Source organism: Pholcus phalangioides, unplaced genomic scaffold, assembly GCF_987345545.1.
Source record: "Pholcus phalangioides strain wild (caught in Gottingen) unplaced genomic scaffold, Ppha-v1.0 ptg000008l_1, whole genome shotgun sequence".
NCBI classification, from domain to species: domain Eukaryota; kingdom Metazoa; phylum Arthropoda; class Arachnida; order Araneae; family Pholcidae; genus Pholcus; species Pholcus phalangioides.
In genome coordinates this window covers 58,678,646-58,694,670 of record NW_028301601.1, presented here as the reverse complement: position 1 = coordinate 58,694,670, position 16,025 = coordinate 58,678,646, and the positions used below count along the sequence as shown (strand labels likewise).

General features: G+C 39.9%; 1 protein-coding gene across 1 annotated transcript; it reads left to right on the top strand.

The window, feature by feature from the left end:
* The first annotated feature begins 243 nt into the window (after positions 1–243).
* Ing5 (inhibitor of growth protein 5) lies at positions 244–16,025 on the top strand. Its single transcript, XM_089235055.1, has 7 exons — positions 244–326; positions 5,115–5,186; positions 7,165–7,331; positions 8,170–8,278; positions 9,707–9,815; positions 10,219–10,360; positions 14,387–16,025. The coding sequence occupies exons 1-7, from the start codon at positions 245–247 to the stop codon at positions 14,486–14,488; spliced, it is 783 nt and encodes a 260-aa protein (XP_089091181.1). The 5' UTR covers position 244; the 3' UTR covers positions 14,489–16,025.

The following is a 16,025-nucleotide window of genomic DNA, read 5'->3' as shown; positions in this document are numbered from 1 at the left end:
CAAGGTCGCACCAGCAATGTGAAACGACAAACCAGCAAAGTTAGCACCAGAATACGGGCGTGGGCAGGCGACGTTCGTGATATTTGATGAATGTTTTGTAAGGATCAGACTTCACGTATTTAGTAGTTCATTAATTACAACAGCAGTAGATTGGAGTTTCTTTTTTACAACAGACCCTTTTGGTCTTGTCGTCTGGTTTTGGTTTTTTTTTTTTTTTGACCCCCCCCCCACCTCCATGTCAACCATGGGTCAAAACCGTAGACAACACATCGCTGTACTGGTCGAAATGGCAGCCAAGGCAGCGTATTTGGAGCATTATCTCGACAGTTAGTTCAATCTCTGTATTTTATTTATTTATTTTATAACTTTTTCGCATAACTTTTAATTTTTCAGCCAAGTTATGTTTCAATCGAGTTATTCGTTTCCTTGAATTTGAAATTTCATGCGAAATGGGAGATGCGCGAAATTTGATCAGTGGTTCTCGAAGTGTAGGTCGCCACCACTAGACTAGTCGCTGGCGATATTCATGTTTGCGTGTTCGGGGGGCTTCGTAACGGGTCTTTAATTGGTTTGTCTAAGAAGTCACGGCTGAACGTGGACTAGGGCTGAGGAGCCGTAGGTGACTATTTTGAGAACCACTACAGTTGAGTTCGAGGTGAGTGGGACTAAGACCCCACAAGAGTGGTGTTGAAAGGTCTCCAGCCGGGATGATTTTTGTAATTTTTCGTTTTTCGCCCTCACTATATGGGGCCCCAGGGCTGAAACTGCGGATTGGGGGAAAGGATCCTAAGTGCCCTGGACACTAGATCAGGGAGGGTGCTGAGTTTATTTTTCCATTCAAAATTACAGAGAGATGCTAAAATGCAATAAAATTGGCCCATGTAAATATTCGTATCTACTTCTGGCGCTGGTAGGCCACCAGATATTCAAGTCTACGGGGCTGTCCTGTTGACCGATTCAGATTTATGCAGTAGTCTCGACACAGAGGCTCTTGATAATCCAAAGTTTTGTTGTTTTTAAAAAATTCCTATCTGTTTTTTTGCTGAGAACTAATTTTGTTTCATTTTTGTACGAATGTTAGGTATTGCAGTTTAATGGAGGGTCTTGATCCATAAACGGAGGGTCTTTGGCAGATCCTCAGGCCAGAATTTCTTACAGGCCCTTCTATAGTAAATTTCTAGTATGGGAAAAAATAACATTTATTTCAAGCTTCTGTCAGCCTCCTTGCAGAGATGACCATGGATGTTTGCAGTTCTGTAATGAATTAAGCTACTAAATGAAAAGCAAACCAAGTAAGAAAAGGTGACTCTCCCCCCCCCCCCCTTCGGACTGTAGGGGGTGGCCCTACAGTCACTTAAAATGGTGTTTCCTATTTTGGAAAAGTGGGAGTTTTCTGTAATCTAAGGCAGTCTTGGTCCAACCTCAGAGTATCGATACTCTTCTATGTAGCCTATATAGGCTACAGTAAAATGAAATGTCAAGAGACTGAAATAATATTCCGTTTTAAACAGAGTTCCATTTTATAAAAGTGCAAATCAAAGCACTAATCATTGAATAGACTATATTTTAATTCCGTTTTAAACAGGTTGCTGTTTCTTACAATATCCGTCTTAGACAGGTTTCATTGTGTGTGTATATACACTGAAGAGACAAAAAAACTGGTACACCTGTCTAATATCGTGTAGGGCCCCCGCGAGCACGCAGAAGTGCCGCAACACGACATGGCATGGACTCAACTAATGTCTGAAGTAGTGCTGGAGGTAATTGACACCATGAATCCTGCAGGGCTGTCCATAAATCCGTAGGAGTAAGAGGGAGTGGAGATCTCTTCTGAACAGCACGTTGCAAGGCATCCCAGATATGTTCAATAATGTGCATGTCTGGGGATTTAGGTGGCCAGCTGAAGTGTCTAAAGTCAGAAGTGTGTTCCTGGAGCCACTTTGTAGCAATTCTGGATGTGTGGGGTGTCGCATTGTCCTGCTGAAATTGTCCAAGTCCATCGGAATGGACATGAATGGGTGCAGGTGATCAGACAGGATGATTACGTACCTGCCACCTGTCAGAGTCGTATCTAGACGTATCAGGGGTCCCATATCATGCCAACTGCACACGCCCCATACCATCACAGAGCCTCCACCAGCTTGAACAGTCCCCTGTTGACATGTAGGGTCCATGGATTCATGAGGTTTTCTCCATACCCGTACACGTCCATCAGTTCGAAGCAATTGGAACCGAGACTCGTCAGACCAGGCAACACGCTTCCAGTCCTCAACAGTCCAACGTTGGTGTTGTCGGGCCCAGGTGAGGCGTAAAGCTTTGTGTCGTGCAGTCATCAAGAGTGGGCCTTCGGCTCCGAAAGCCCATATCTATGATGTTTTGTTGAATGGTTCGCACGCTGACACTTGTTGATGGCCCAGCATTGAAATCTGCAGCAATTTGCGGAAGGGTTGCACGTATGTCACATTTAATGATTTTTGTCAGTCGTCGTTGGTCCCGTTCTTGCATGATCTTTTTCTGGCCGCAGCGACATCATAGATTTAATTTTTTACCAGATTCCCGATATTCATGGTACACTCGTGAAATTGTCGTACGTTAAAATCCAAATTTCATCGCTACCTCGGAGATGCTATGTCCCATCTCTCTTGCGCCGACTATAACACCACGTTCAAACTCACTTAAATCTCGATAACTTGCCATTGTAGCAGCAGTAACTGATCTAACAACTATGCCAGACACTTGTTGTGTTATATAGGCGTTGCCGACCGCAGCGCTGTACTCTGATTGGTTCCATATCTCTTTATTTGCATATGCATGCCTTTACCAGTTTTTTTCGCTCTTCAGTTTATCTATATACAGTCGGATCCCATTTTAGTGTATACTGTTATAGCGAAAAAGAATTTTAATGGACAGCTTTGGTATAAGGGACACGCCAAATTGGCGACTTTTTTTCCGGCGATAACTTGCCATCGTTGGCGCGCTCTGGTTTGTTGTTGTTCTGCTGGGTTGTCGTTGTTCCAGAATGTTCGTAGAATTCTGCCAGTCGGTGGCGCTGACTGTTGTTTTTCCGTATTCTTAGCGTCCTAGCGCGTCTTTCAAACGGGTTTTCTCTTTTTCTCATTCTATCCTCTCTCTTTTTTTCTTCCAAATGACGTCACTTAATAGCCGCGGCGTTTTGAAAAACTGTTGGGATAGTTCTTCATATTTTCTCTTCCTTCCGTATATATGATGTAGTGTGTGTGTCGGATTAATTGGAATTATTTTGGACATCTTTTCCCTCAGGTTGTACCTTTAATATTTTCCAATATTTATTCTTTTCTACATGCAGGATGCCCCTGCATCCTTTTTATTTTATTTATTTATTTTATACCGTTGATTATTTATAAGAACCCGGATTCTCGGAAAGAGAGTCCGGGTTTTAATTTATAATAAATAGAATATTTTTATTTATACAACATGCAGGACCGTTGATTATTTATAAGAACCCGGATTCTCGGAAAGAGAGTCCGGGTTTTAATTTATAATACATAGAATATTTTTATTTATACAGCAGGACCGTTATTTATTCACAACGGTCCGGGTTTTATTTAAACCCTGATTTCATTTTTTTTATCCAGTTTTATTTTTTAAATACTCCACAGCTTATTTTTGTTTATGCCATTTATTTTTACTGTTTTCTATGCTGGCGACTTTTTTTTTCTGGCGCACGTAGTGTCTGGCGCCTTTTTCTCGGGCCGTCTGACATATTTGGTGCCGGGAAAAAAAAGTCGCCGAAAATCGCCAACCTGTCCCTTATACCAAAGCTGTTCCCTTTTCCAGTCTCCCAGATGAGTTTACATAGTTATAATGCAAAAACCTGGAATTCCTTTATAACAAAATTTCATTCCAAATGCAGACCAATGTAAACTGGAACTTGGAAGGGATGGTCAATTTGAGACACTCGTTATAACAAAATTTCCCAGATTTTTCAAGTCTGGGAATTATGCAAGCACATTCACAGAACAAACTAGGCTTGCAAACCGAAGTTCCGACTGTAACAATTTTGAGCTATTTTCAAACAATATGTGTAAGACTCGGTTATGGTTTATATGACTTCAAAATTATGTACTGAAGATTTATTTTACCAATGTCCTGCAGTTGGGATCTTTGGCGGGTTCCCCTCTATAGGGAATTTATGTGATAAACAAAAAATGTCAGCCGCACTATCGTAGGGAGCCATGCCCATGCATCCCCACATCTTGCAGCATGGTCCCTAGGCTGGGATCATTGGTGGATCTTCCTTCTGCAGTGAATTTATTGTGTGACAAAAAAAACGAGAATCGTCTTTGGGGCCCCTGTCTCAAATCCAAAATGTAGTCTATTGTTTTTTAATAATTTGTATATCATAAAAAATTGAGTAAATTACAATTTCACAGCACAAAATGTGTTAATCATGCAATGATAGTTAATTAAAATGATCCCACTGACCCCTTACAAAGTATTTATGCACCTGCAGGGGTCCGTGGACCACAGGTTGGGATACACTATTATGGTATGGATTCGTCTTGTCTTACACTTTGTCAGCTGTTGTAGCAAGAGGGGAAGCCACAGGCTTAGTGATCATATTACGACAGACATGTCGTCTCCAAACCGGTGCCGTGGTGTCTAGGAACAACTGAAATGTTGCTAGGTAACAATTTGCAACTGGCATCCTTATGAAAACTGAGACATGCCTCTAGGCACTTGAAGGTTGAGGACCACTACAATAGACTCTCTCTCTCTATAATCCATCTGTGTGTTAATTCAGCAGTTCCTAGTGAGCCTTTTTGCAATCATCTGTGAGGAAGATCATGTCACTGCAGGGCATTATGCAAAAGTCTATGGCATTAAAATGGATTTTCTCTCAACTAGTTTCCAATACTTCAGCGTTTTCAGCAATTCTCCATAGATATGGTTTGTATAGCCTATGCACCAAAGATTAGCAAAAGTGTGTGTGCTGTACTTATACAACATCTTAACCTCTTGGACATATATCCTTATTTCGGATTTCTGTACCCCTACCAATTTTTTTTTTAATGACGATTTGGTTATATTCTTGAGTCAAAGTCAATATAATAATGTTTGCCATTTTTTTCTAGGTCTCGAAACATTACCATCGGAACTTCAGAGGAATTTCACATTGATGAGAGATCTCGATAATAGGGGTCAAGGTGAGATAGAATTTCTTCTTCTTTTTTTTTCAGTTCAAATTACGTTTTAAATTAGCTTGATTGCCATGGTGACTTAAAAATTGGTATTGGCACCTAAATTTTTCTACAGGGGAATACTTACTAAATTGGAGTCTGAGGACAATGTTTTTGAATTAATGTCAGCTGATCTGCCTATAAAGAAAGGTTCTAAGAGAGCGAGGTGCAGATCCAGAATGATGTGTCTGGAGGGGACAAGTTGCGGAAGTATGTTTGATCATCCTGTATTTTATGGGATGGATCTGGCTCTTCCTTGGAGCAATTGTTCTTATGGCCCCCCTCCCCGTCTGGGTTCACGCCTGAGTGAACATCTTCAGCTGTGAATGGAGCCCAAGACAGATATTTTCAGTTAGAATGGATCTGAGGCAGACATCTCCAGCTTTGGATGGAGTGGAAGCAAGTTACTTTCAGCTTTGAATGGAGTGAAGGTAGTTACCTCCAGCTGTAAAGGGAGCAGAGGCAGACATGTTCAGATGTGAATGAAGCCAAGGCAGACATTTTCAACTGGGAATGGAGTGGAGGCAGACATCCCCTCGACTGCGAATGGAGCGGAGGCTGTCAGATCCAGGGTGATGTGTCAGAGAAGCGACATATTGTGTTGCATCATCCCATATTTTACGGGAAAGATAAATTTCCCCCATATCATTTGGCTCTTGGGGGTCGCCCTTCTGGATCCACTCTTGTAGACAGGTGTGCACAGCCTTCTCAGTCAGTCGGTCAAAAAGTAATATATACAGGGTGGGCAAAAAGTCAGTAGAAACTTTAAAAATCCATAAAAACCGGAAAAATAACTGAAATAAAAATTGGTTTGCAGGGTTTAGCATTGCTAGTTCACAGGAATATTTTTAAGACAGGAAAAAAAACAGTCGATAGGTTGAGCTGATGTACGCAAGCCAAAAAGATAAGCAAATAACAAACAGAAAATGCCTCCAAATCATTTATTACAGCAGTATGTGTTCCACGTGACCACCACCACAGGGGACAACACATTGCTGGCGAGTCACAAATTCAGCAATGGCAAAGTGCAGCAGGTTCACCTACACGGTTTACAATGTTGAACTGGTTGTGGATTAGGAGTATAAGTTCTTGTAACCATCTCATTTGCATATTTCAACTGAAGTCGCACATACCAGCGCCACCTATCGGCTTTTTTTAAAGTTTTTTTCCTATCTTAAAAAAATTTGTGATCTAGCAATGTTAACCCTGCAAACCGTTTTTTTATTTCAGTTATTTTTCCAGTTTTTATTCATTTTTAAAGTTTCTACGGCTGTTCTGCCCACCCTGTATATATATATATTTTTTTTTACCAGAATACCTTCCACGGGCCGAAGGCTGTGCACCCTTCCCCCCCCCCCTTTGAAAGACATTGAAGTTAAAGATTTTGACATTTTTTTTACAGTTTTTCTTAAAAAGAAAATGCTTGGCTCCTTAGAAATTTTATTTTTATTTTTTTTCCAAACCGAGCACAACTCAGGTCTATTGCCATAGGCAATTTACTACCTAGTGAGTTGTGCCAGAAGTATAAGTGTGTGTACCTAACAGTCTGAGTGCGTATCTAGTGTTTTGTATGATTTTTCAGTGCTGCCATCTATATCTCAGAAGTGAAGTGAGTGATGTGTAGTGACTGAATATTTGTACTGTTTGTAGGACTGTTGCTCTCTGTGGCGAGACTTTTTAACGGGGAGATCGGCTCGCATTTGTGCCTTGAAATTGGGAACCACAGAAAACCAACTTCAGCCGACCACCACTGTGGTGACAGTGGGGCTCGAACCCGGGTCCCCGCTATGCGAGTCCGATTTATTGGCACTTATTAGTATTTTTTGTTTTAAATCTGTCAATATGCTTTTGATATTTATGTGATCATATGGAAGCCAATTCCACATGTGGCTCTCTCGATCTTGATGAATGGTTCTGCTATTTGTACTTATTTTTTATGTTTCAGAGGAAATGAAAAATATAGACAAGCTCTCTAATGAGTACATTGAGCACGCCTGTAGCTATGATAATAATGAAAGGACTGAGAGAGTAGAGCATATTCAGACCCTCTACAAAAAGGCACAAGCGTATGCTGATGATAAAGTGCAGTTGGCAATGCAGACATATGAAATGGTATCCACAATTTCTCTAAGTTTTATCCCTTGCATTTGTCTTTTTCTCGATTTCTCAAATTATCAAAACTATCATTTGAAATAGTTTATTTACGAAGGTTTTCAACAGCTGGCTGATGCGAAGATGAATTCAGGTATGCTTGCTAGGAATCGAACCCATGTCCCTTCACTTGCTGAGGTGAGCGCACTAGACTACAAAGGAAATGAATCACAATTTTTCCTCAAAACTCCTTAGCGTTGATCAGGATAAGTTGCCATTTGTTGGCAGTGTCAGCAATTGTGAGCTAGTTATGTCTGACCGTTTGTGTACAGTTGCCGTTTTCAGTGCACCCGAGCTCTGACAAAAGATTGAGATTCATTGCCTTTGTAGTCTAGGGTGTTACCCGGCAAGTGGAAGGACATTGGTTTGATTTGCTGCCAGGGCAGTTGAATTTTCTTTCTTTTCTAAATTCATTGTCTCATCCAGAGGGGCCAACATGAAGAAAACATTGGAAGGGCTGAAAAATGCTAGTCGTATGCAGGAGAGGGAAGATGCATTGTTTTGGGAAGACACAATGTTTACGTATTGTGTAACATAACGACTCTGGATCTTTCAAAAAATTGTCTTGTTACAATTGCTTTTTCAGAAATTAGTTTTTTAATCAGTTTTTTCAGAAATTATTTTGTAAGGGGGCTGAGCCCCCTTACAAAATTTATTGGTGGGGCTGAAATGGCCTCAGCTTCTAGGTTCTGGCTACTATGGTCGCATCAGCCAGCTGTTGAAAACCTTTGCATGGATAGTAAAAAGTGACATCATTCTTGAATAGTTTGTTTGTTTGTGTTTTCCAAAAAATCTTTAGGTTGACAAGCACATAAGACGACTAGATGCTGACCTGGCCAGATTCGAAGCTGATTTGAAAGAAAAAGCTCTCAATCCACATTCCAGTGATTCCGACACAAATACTAAAAGTTAGTTTCGATTAATTATAGTTGAATCTTGGTAAGGGTGTGGTAGCCCAGGTCGATGAGATATTCACCTATAAAGTACCAAAAGATATTTTTGGAGATATCAGGAGTTCGATACTTATTTTATCCTTGTCAGAAACTTTCATGATGCAGAGGTAGAACAGAAACGGCAGCAACATGCAACAGAAAAAGATTGCTACTGCAGAGAGTCCCACACCAAGGGGTTAGTGCACCAGCCTCCTTTCTGTGAGTGTAAAAAATTCAATAAAATAGAATTCCATTGTTAGAAATCGGGAATAAATTATAGGTCCCAGTCTAATTAGTTTCTGTGTGCAAAAATGTTGCGAAAAAGCGATTGATGATCAAATGAATTGTGTAATCTGAAAACCTGCTTAATCCGAACAGCTAAATGGAAGCATTGTATCAGGAAAAGAATAAGAGAATGGGTTCGCTCAATATGTACAGGGCCATTTTAATAGCATCACAGGTCCTGTAGCAGAAACAATGCATTAAAGCAGTGGTTCTCAAATCGTGGGTTGTGGTTTCTAGAGGCGTTGCAAGCAGTTGGTGATTTTTGGTTGTTCAGTGTTTTAAAGTGATACTTTCCTAGTCTATTCTAGGGAACTGTGAATAAACAATAAGAAGACCAAGGGTGTTGCATGTGTAAAATGCTTGAGAACCACGGCATTAATACCTAGACACAACTTCCTAGAACCATGCCCCCTATGATGAGAACGCTAGTTTTGTCCCAGGCCAGGCTTTTTCATGAGGACGCCTTTATAATAAATTTCAAGTGTAAAAAAATGATTACCCGGAAGTGGAGGTGCTCTGGGCCAGAGCGTCGACACCCTACCTCGTGTTGGACCCCAGTCTAGCAGTGCTTACAAGCCTGCTTGAATTCATATTGATTGCAATTAGGACTGGGAATCAATTAAGATATCAGACTTGTTAATAAAAAATATTTAATTTGTTAACCACAGCTGATTTATCACATTTTTAAATCAATAATTTGATGTGGAATTGTTGACAATTCAGTGAAACTGCGCGACACAACAATTCTTCTACAACAATATTTTTTAAAATCTTGCTTGGAATCGTCTATGGTCTGGTGTTAAACTCATCTATGTTTAGAAAAGATGCAAACAGCAGCATAAATTTGATGTCATGTGATGATAATGTTGCTTTTTTTTCAATGTAACGATAATTGTTCTACTGCGATATTTTTCTTGGTCTGCAGAAAATCTCTATATCAAGGTTTTTTTCTGTATTGTATTTTTTGCTGTATGTGAAGTTGAAAAATATTAAGAGTAAAAATTTGGTTATGAGAAAATAAGCATTATAAAAAGCATGTGAAGAATTAGAACTAAAATAAGAATCATATTTTATACCGTGAAAATGTTTTTGTTATTTGAACTTCTATGGCCTTTACAGAGAAAGGACGTAAAGTTATCGAGAAAGTTGAAAAGAAAAAAGGTCGGCGCTCAGTCTCGTCTGATGATGACACACCAAAACCGGGAAGGAAAAAGAAGCACACTGTTCAGTAAGATTGATTTTACTTTTAAAATTTGTCTAACGTATTATTTGTCTAATAACTGAAACAAAACTTTACGTCAGGTAGCACTACACGTACACGCACATTCCCGCATGTACCGATTCGTTGGGGGGGTTCCGCGGGGGGGGGGGGGTGCATGTGTGGGTAGCAGTAGTAGGTAGGGGCTCGGGATCCATGATGTTCTTAACTCAGCCACCTCGTTGGGCAATTTGCCTGTTGTGGCGTTGTATTTGTATTTGTATAATGTTTTAGATTACGTAAGCACCGTAACTATCGTCTAGTGTTTGTTCAACAAGTGAGATAATGTTTCTTCATTGGCTGTAGTTTTTTTATATGAATGAAATTTTTCAATTTCATTTACTTTAGAAACAATTTTTTTTCCTCTTTCAAGGCCAGAGATTGCAGCGCTGTCTACCCTATCAATGTCTCATCCATCTGATGTTTTGGACATGCCGGTTGACCCTAACGAACCAACATACTGCTTCTGTCATCAGGTTTCATACGGTGAAATGATCGGATGTGATAATCCAGATGTAAGTATACTTTGATTGTCTTTTTTGTTTTATTGCCATTCTCACTGAGTGTGTCACAATTCCAGGCCTAGAAGTGAAAATTTGGAAAAAAAAAAGTAGGAAAAATAGGAACATCATTGAGACAAAAAATAGGAGGGGAAAAAATGGAATTCCCGAATTATTAAGGCATTTAAAAATGTTATAGCCATTGAGATTCACATCTTATATACTTTAGTATTATAGTATTATCTATAAATATTTTAAGAAACTCAAGTTCTAATGAATTTAAAAATCTTTCATTTCCACAGAATGTGCAGTATCGAAAACAATGTAAATGGCAAAACTAAAAAGAAATTAATCAAATTTCTACTGTTACTTGAAAAGTCCAACTATTGATCGTGATCCATTTTTCCCCTGTGCTTTTCAAAGAAAGAAAAAAAAACAGTCTAGGTGCCATAGAAATGTAACCCATGCATGCTTAACCAATTGCCCAAGGGCAGAATGTGGCCCCAGATTCATCTGTTGTGGCTCACAACTTCAAATCTTATTTTGTGCCGCTGTGGTGGTCGAGTGGTCATAGTGACAGACTGGCATCGCGGGGACCCGGGTTCGAGCCCCACCGTCACCACAGTGGTGGTCGGCTAAAGTTGGTTTTCTGTGGTTCCCAACTTCGAGGCACAAATGCGAGCCGATCTCCCCGTTAAAAAGTCTTGCCACAGAGAGCAACAGTCCTACAAACAGTACAAATATTCAGTCACTACACATCACTCACTTCACTTCTGAGATATAGATGGCAGCACTGAAAAATCATACACAACACTAGACACGCACTCAAACTGTTAGACACACACACTTGCACATTTCCATGTGCGTTCTTGACACATTTCCACTCAAGTGGTCTGCTGCACACTTTCAGATCATCCAAGTGACTTGTGGCACATTTACAGATGATTCAAGCGGCCCACGGCACACTTTCAGACTACCTGAATGACTCGCGGCACATTACAACTTAACTCAACCTTATGAAGAGTGTGGGGGCCACTTCATTGATTTGAAAACGTGTCGCGGGCCACTGAATTAAGTGATCTCGAACAGCACCGCAGATTTATTTGTGTGATCTGGAAATGTGCCGCAGGCTACTTAATTGAAGTAAGAATGCACCGGGAGCCACTTGAGTGATCTGGAAATATGCCGCTGGTCATTTAAATGAGGTAAGAATGTGCCGCGAGCCGCTTAATTCATTTGTAAGTGTACCGAGGCCACTTGAGGCACGTCATATTTAGGCCATGGGTTTAGCACATGCTTAAAATAAGGGGCCGTTCAAGTATTACGTCAGCAAATTTTTAGCGATTTTTGACCCATTCTTCCCCCTTGTTAGAAATCAACAAAACTCTTACCCTCCCCCTTTCAGCAAAATTTCGTCGGCGCTCTGCCTCCCCCCCCCCCCCCCCCCCCCCACCTCCTAACGCATAGTGGTTGGATCAGAGACGTACGTGGGAAGGGATCTTGGTAGGGGGCTCGTGGTCGTTCTACCCCTACTCCCCAATCTATATATATAGACGATCAAAAATATATTTTTTAATCAATTTTTTTTTTCTGAATTAAAATTTCAAAAGAAAATATCTTATTATAATGTGAAAATTTCTGTTAATTTCAATACTATTTGAAGGCTAAGAATTCAAAATTTCTTTTTAAGAAATTCATTTCGACCCTACCTCTAAGCCCGTAGATAATCCTTAACCCGCGGTAAACACTTGGTCGGTGCAGACCAAATGTGGCCTGTCCCTCTCAAACCTAATTTTGTAAAAATGAACCAACCGGCACATTCACAGATAAGTGACCCGCGACACGGTTCCAGACCATTTAAACGATCCGTGTCACATTTAGAGATCCCTTGAGTGACATGTGGCACCGTTTTGGAGCACTGGCGCGGCCACCAGTGAGGTTCTTTATCACTCTAAGTTACCCGCGGAAAATTCTAAGATTACTTAAGTGATCCATGGAATAATTAAGAATCATATGAGTGATGCGTGGCACAGTTCCAGAGCACTTAAGCGGATTGGACCAGCACCTCCTAGAGATAGACCTCTGCACTGTTTGCTATAAACGCGTCACAGGTCCAGAGCACCTAGATCCGCTAAGTATTTAGAGATCATTAAAGTGGCTCTATAGGGAACTCAATAGGGAGAATGTTAGTTCAGGTGCCCACAAACTAGCGAAAAGTTTTTCTCGTTTTTGGCGCAACGAGTAAGATGCCATTAAGAATACTGTATTTCACATTTTTATAAAGGGTGGGTGATGAAGTAATCATCCTAACACCCCTCCCCCATCATCAAAAATCAGCAAATCAGAAACCCCTCCCCTCACCACCATCGATGCTGACGTAATACTTGAATGACACCGAGCATAGACACCTGAAAGTTATTTCCTGACTGTTTAAAAAAACTGCATTTAGAAAGCGGCTAATCGGCTCTCTCTCCCCCCCCCCCCCTATAAAACCAGACGTGGCTCGGGATCTGTCCCGTAAAGCCGGGTTTTCCTAGGAGCAGGTTTTCTATGTCACGCGCAACGTGAATCACCTAGCGTGACACGCCGTCCACTCACCAATACGAAAAGCAGTACTACAGAGCGGAATATGGCTCACGACAGCGCTTTACGTCGGGCGTGATAGGCGGACTGCTTCTGGGGGAGTTAAATGCATCGTGTGCCACGCGTTCCACCGATCTTTTCTTCATTTTTGCTGTGTTGCGTTTCCTTTCCTTTGAAACCGGAGCATGCGGCCCATAAAGTAGCTGACTCCAGGGCCATATACTATAATATACTGATCTGATGCGCCACGCTTGGGAAACACAAATGCCTAGCGTGATTATGTAGCACATTACAGCTGAAGCAAAATGATCCAGTTCGGTTCACGTGGCGCAAAACGCCTACTAGGAAAACCTGGCTTCGAACGCTCCTTACGAGATACGGGGAGAGAAACCTATAGTCTCTTGTGTTTGGACAGAGCCTGTCCCTACTTCCTTTTTTTGCCTTCTTATTTACGGCAAGCGATCTCCCAAACAGGTTCGCTTTCTCCACTGGATTTCAGTTTTAGCACTTTGACTATACAGCGCGGGGGCAAAAAGATACGATTGTCATCGTCCTAAAAAAAAATTCTTTTTTCTTTTTCAGTAGCGAGTTGTGAAGAAAATAAAACAAGTCAAAAGGGATGGAAAGCAGTGACATTTTGCGGTTTCTCGGAATTTTCGTAGTGAGATATTGGCTGTAAACAAAAGAAAGGGAGGGATAAAATAGGAATAGTAGGAGAGAATTGGAATAAAATAGGACAACTGCGACGAAAGTAAGAAAATAGGAGGGCATTTCTAAAAAAATAGGAAAAGTAGGAAAAATAGGAGCACTGCGAGGTCTGCAATTCATTATAGCTCGACCATATATCAGATTGTGGTTCGATATATGGACCTCAATTGCAAAATTCATTGTAATTTTTTTGATGCATTACCATTATTTTACGCACACAAGAGGTAGTTACAGTAGAACTTCGAATTAGAAGTGTTTTTCCAGATGAGAAATTGTTTTTAATGAATTTTGACTCATCTCGCCCTCTGGATGTGTTAATGGAAGCAGAAACTGCATAGTAAAACCCTTTGCTGTTCTATATAGTTCCAGAAATACTTAAACCTTCAGCGAGAAAGGAGTAGAAATACAATCATTTCAAATAAGTTAACCTGCACTTCTCTCGTCTTTGAAAACAATGATATCTGGCCTAAGGGAGACATTTGTGGAATTTGAGTTTATTTCAATAGGGAAATTTGATTGGATACTCTTAAAAATTTGGATTGCTAACACATTCATGGACCAAATTATGCCTGCATAACAACTTCCAATATAAATCAAAATGCAATAACATTAACTTGTGATGTCACTTCATACTAATTGGATCCCTGGAATCCAACCTGCGTTCTTAATGAGTAAAATTTGAGATAAAATTTTCATGAGTCTTTTTAACAACTATGAAGCTCTTGTTAAAATTTTTTTTTACTTCTCTAGTGCCCGATTGAGTGGTTTCACTTTGCCTGCGTCGGCCTGACCAGCAAGCCAAAGGGGAAATGGTATTGTTCCCAGTGCTCAGCGGAAAGGAAAAAGAAATGAAGCGAGAGACGCCATGAGTGAGTCTCGTTCGTTGCTTGGTCTTTCATCTGAGATACTGGGTGTGAGGTTATTTTCTTTCTCTCCATCTTGTATGTGTCTGTTTATTTAAAAAAGAAAAACTATCGTGAGAATGAGAAAAATGTGTGAGAAAAGTAGTTCTGACGCGAATCGAAAATTACAAGCGGTTTTGTGACTGTAGCCATTCCTTGTGCTTCCTACAACAGTGCTCTCCCTTTCATGTATAAATTGTTAAAATATGATAAATGGTTAGTTCTTGCTTGGCTGCTTTATGGTGTTATGTCCATTCGCTGTGTATATATATATGTATGTGACAAAGATGTAAAATTACTGTTGGTTTTTATTTCCGAGATAGTGGTAGTTGCATTTGCTTTCTTATATGTTTAACGATTTATATTATTTTCAAATCCTGTTACCGATAGTTGAAAAAATAATCTTAAGGTGATTGAAAAAAGGATATTTAAAACAATTTAACTGTTTTCTTCAAATGGATTCATTATTGCCAGCAGCAGAACAGAAAGACTTGAAACACCTTGATTTCAAGTTACGCAGGGTGTCGCTGGACTCTATAGCTAAAATGAGAGGAAGAGTGATAACAACGTTGAGACAAAATAACTTTTGCCATGGAACATAAGGTCACAAATGATTTTTTTTCTTTGTTCAGCGCGTTGGTAACAATTTCAGCTCTTGATGCTAAAATAGGTCCTAAAGCAACTCGGGAGTATAGTTTTCAATTCCTTCTGAATTACACCAGATGATTTTTTTCCCTATTCAACGATCGTGAGTAATCCTCCTTTTCTAGCAAATATTGAGAGTGGGGGGGGGCGCTACCTGGCAGTAATTCTTGGTTCATTTACGAATTTTTAAGCAACGCTTGATCATTTGATTCTTTTCACACAATTATGTATCCTATATTCTTTGAGACTTGGACTTTATAGCCTAAGCATTTTGTCCTCTTCAAGTTCTGATAAATGGGCTCATTTTGGCATCATAGAATTTCAGGAGAGAAAAAATTACGAATTCACTTCACAGGACTGATGAAAAGAGTCTCGTTTGCTACAGAAACATGTCGAAAATTCAAAAATGCCCTTCCTAGACATTGAAAAATGGACATGTTTTTATACCTTTTACTTCTAAAACCTGACCTTTACTGTAATTTTGTAAATTTTTTTCTTATATAATGAAGCACATGGTAAAATAATTTGTGTTGAAAATGTTGAGTTTCATTTAGAAACTTGTATGAATTTATACAGTTTTCTACGATTTGGCTTTTTTTTTTGCTTGTCCTTAAACTCTTTTGTATCACTATAGTTAATCCCTTGTTGAAAAATTGAAATGATATATCACACACACACATTTGGAACAGACAATTTTTTTTTCATTTACTGATTATTTCATTTACGTTTTCAATTTTTTTTTTCGCCTCACGTTGAGTATTTGTAATGCATGGTTTTTCGAAGCTGTTTTTTTTTTCCTTTTTCTACTTCATATAAATAAACTGTGTTGTTTTCAATGTGAA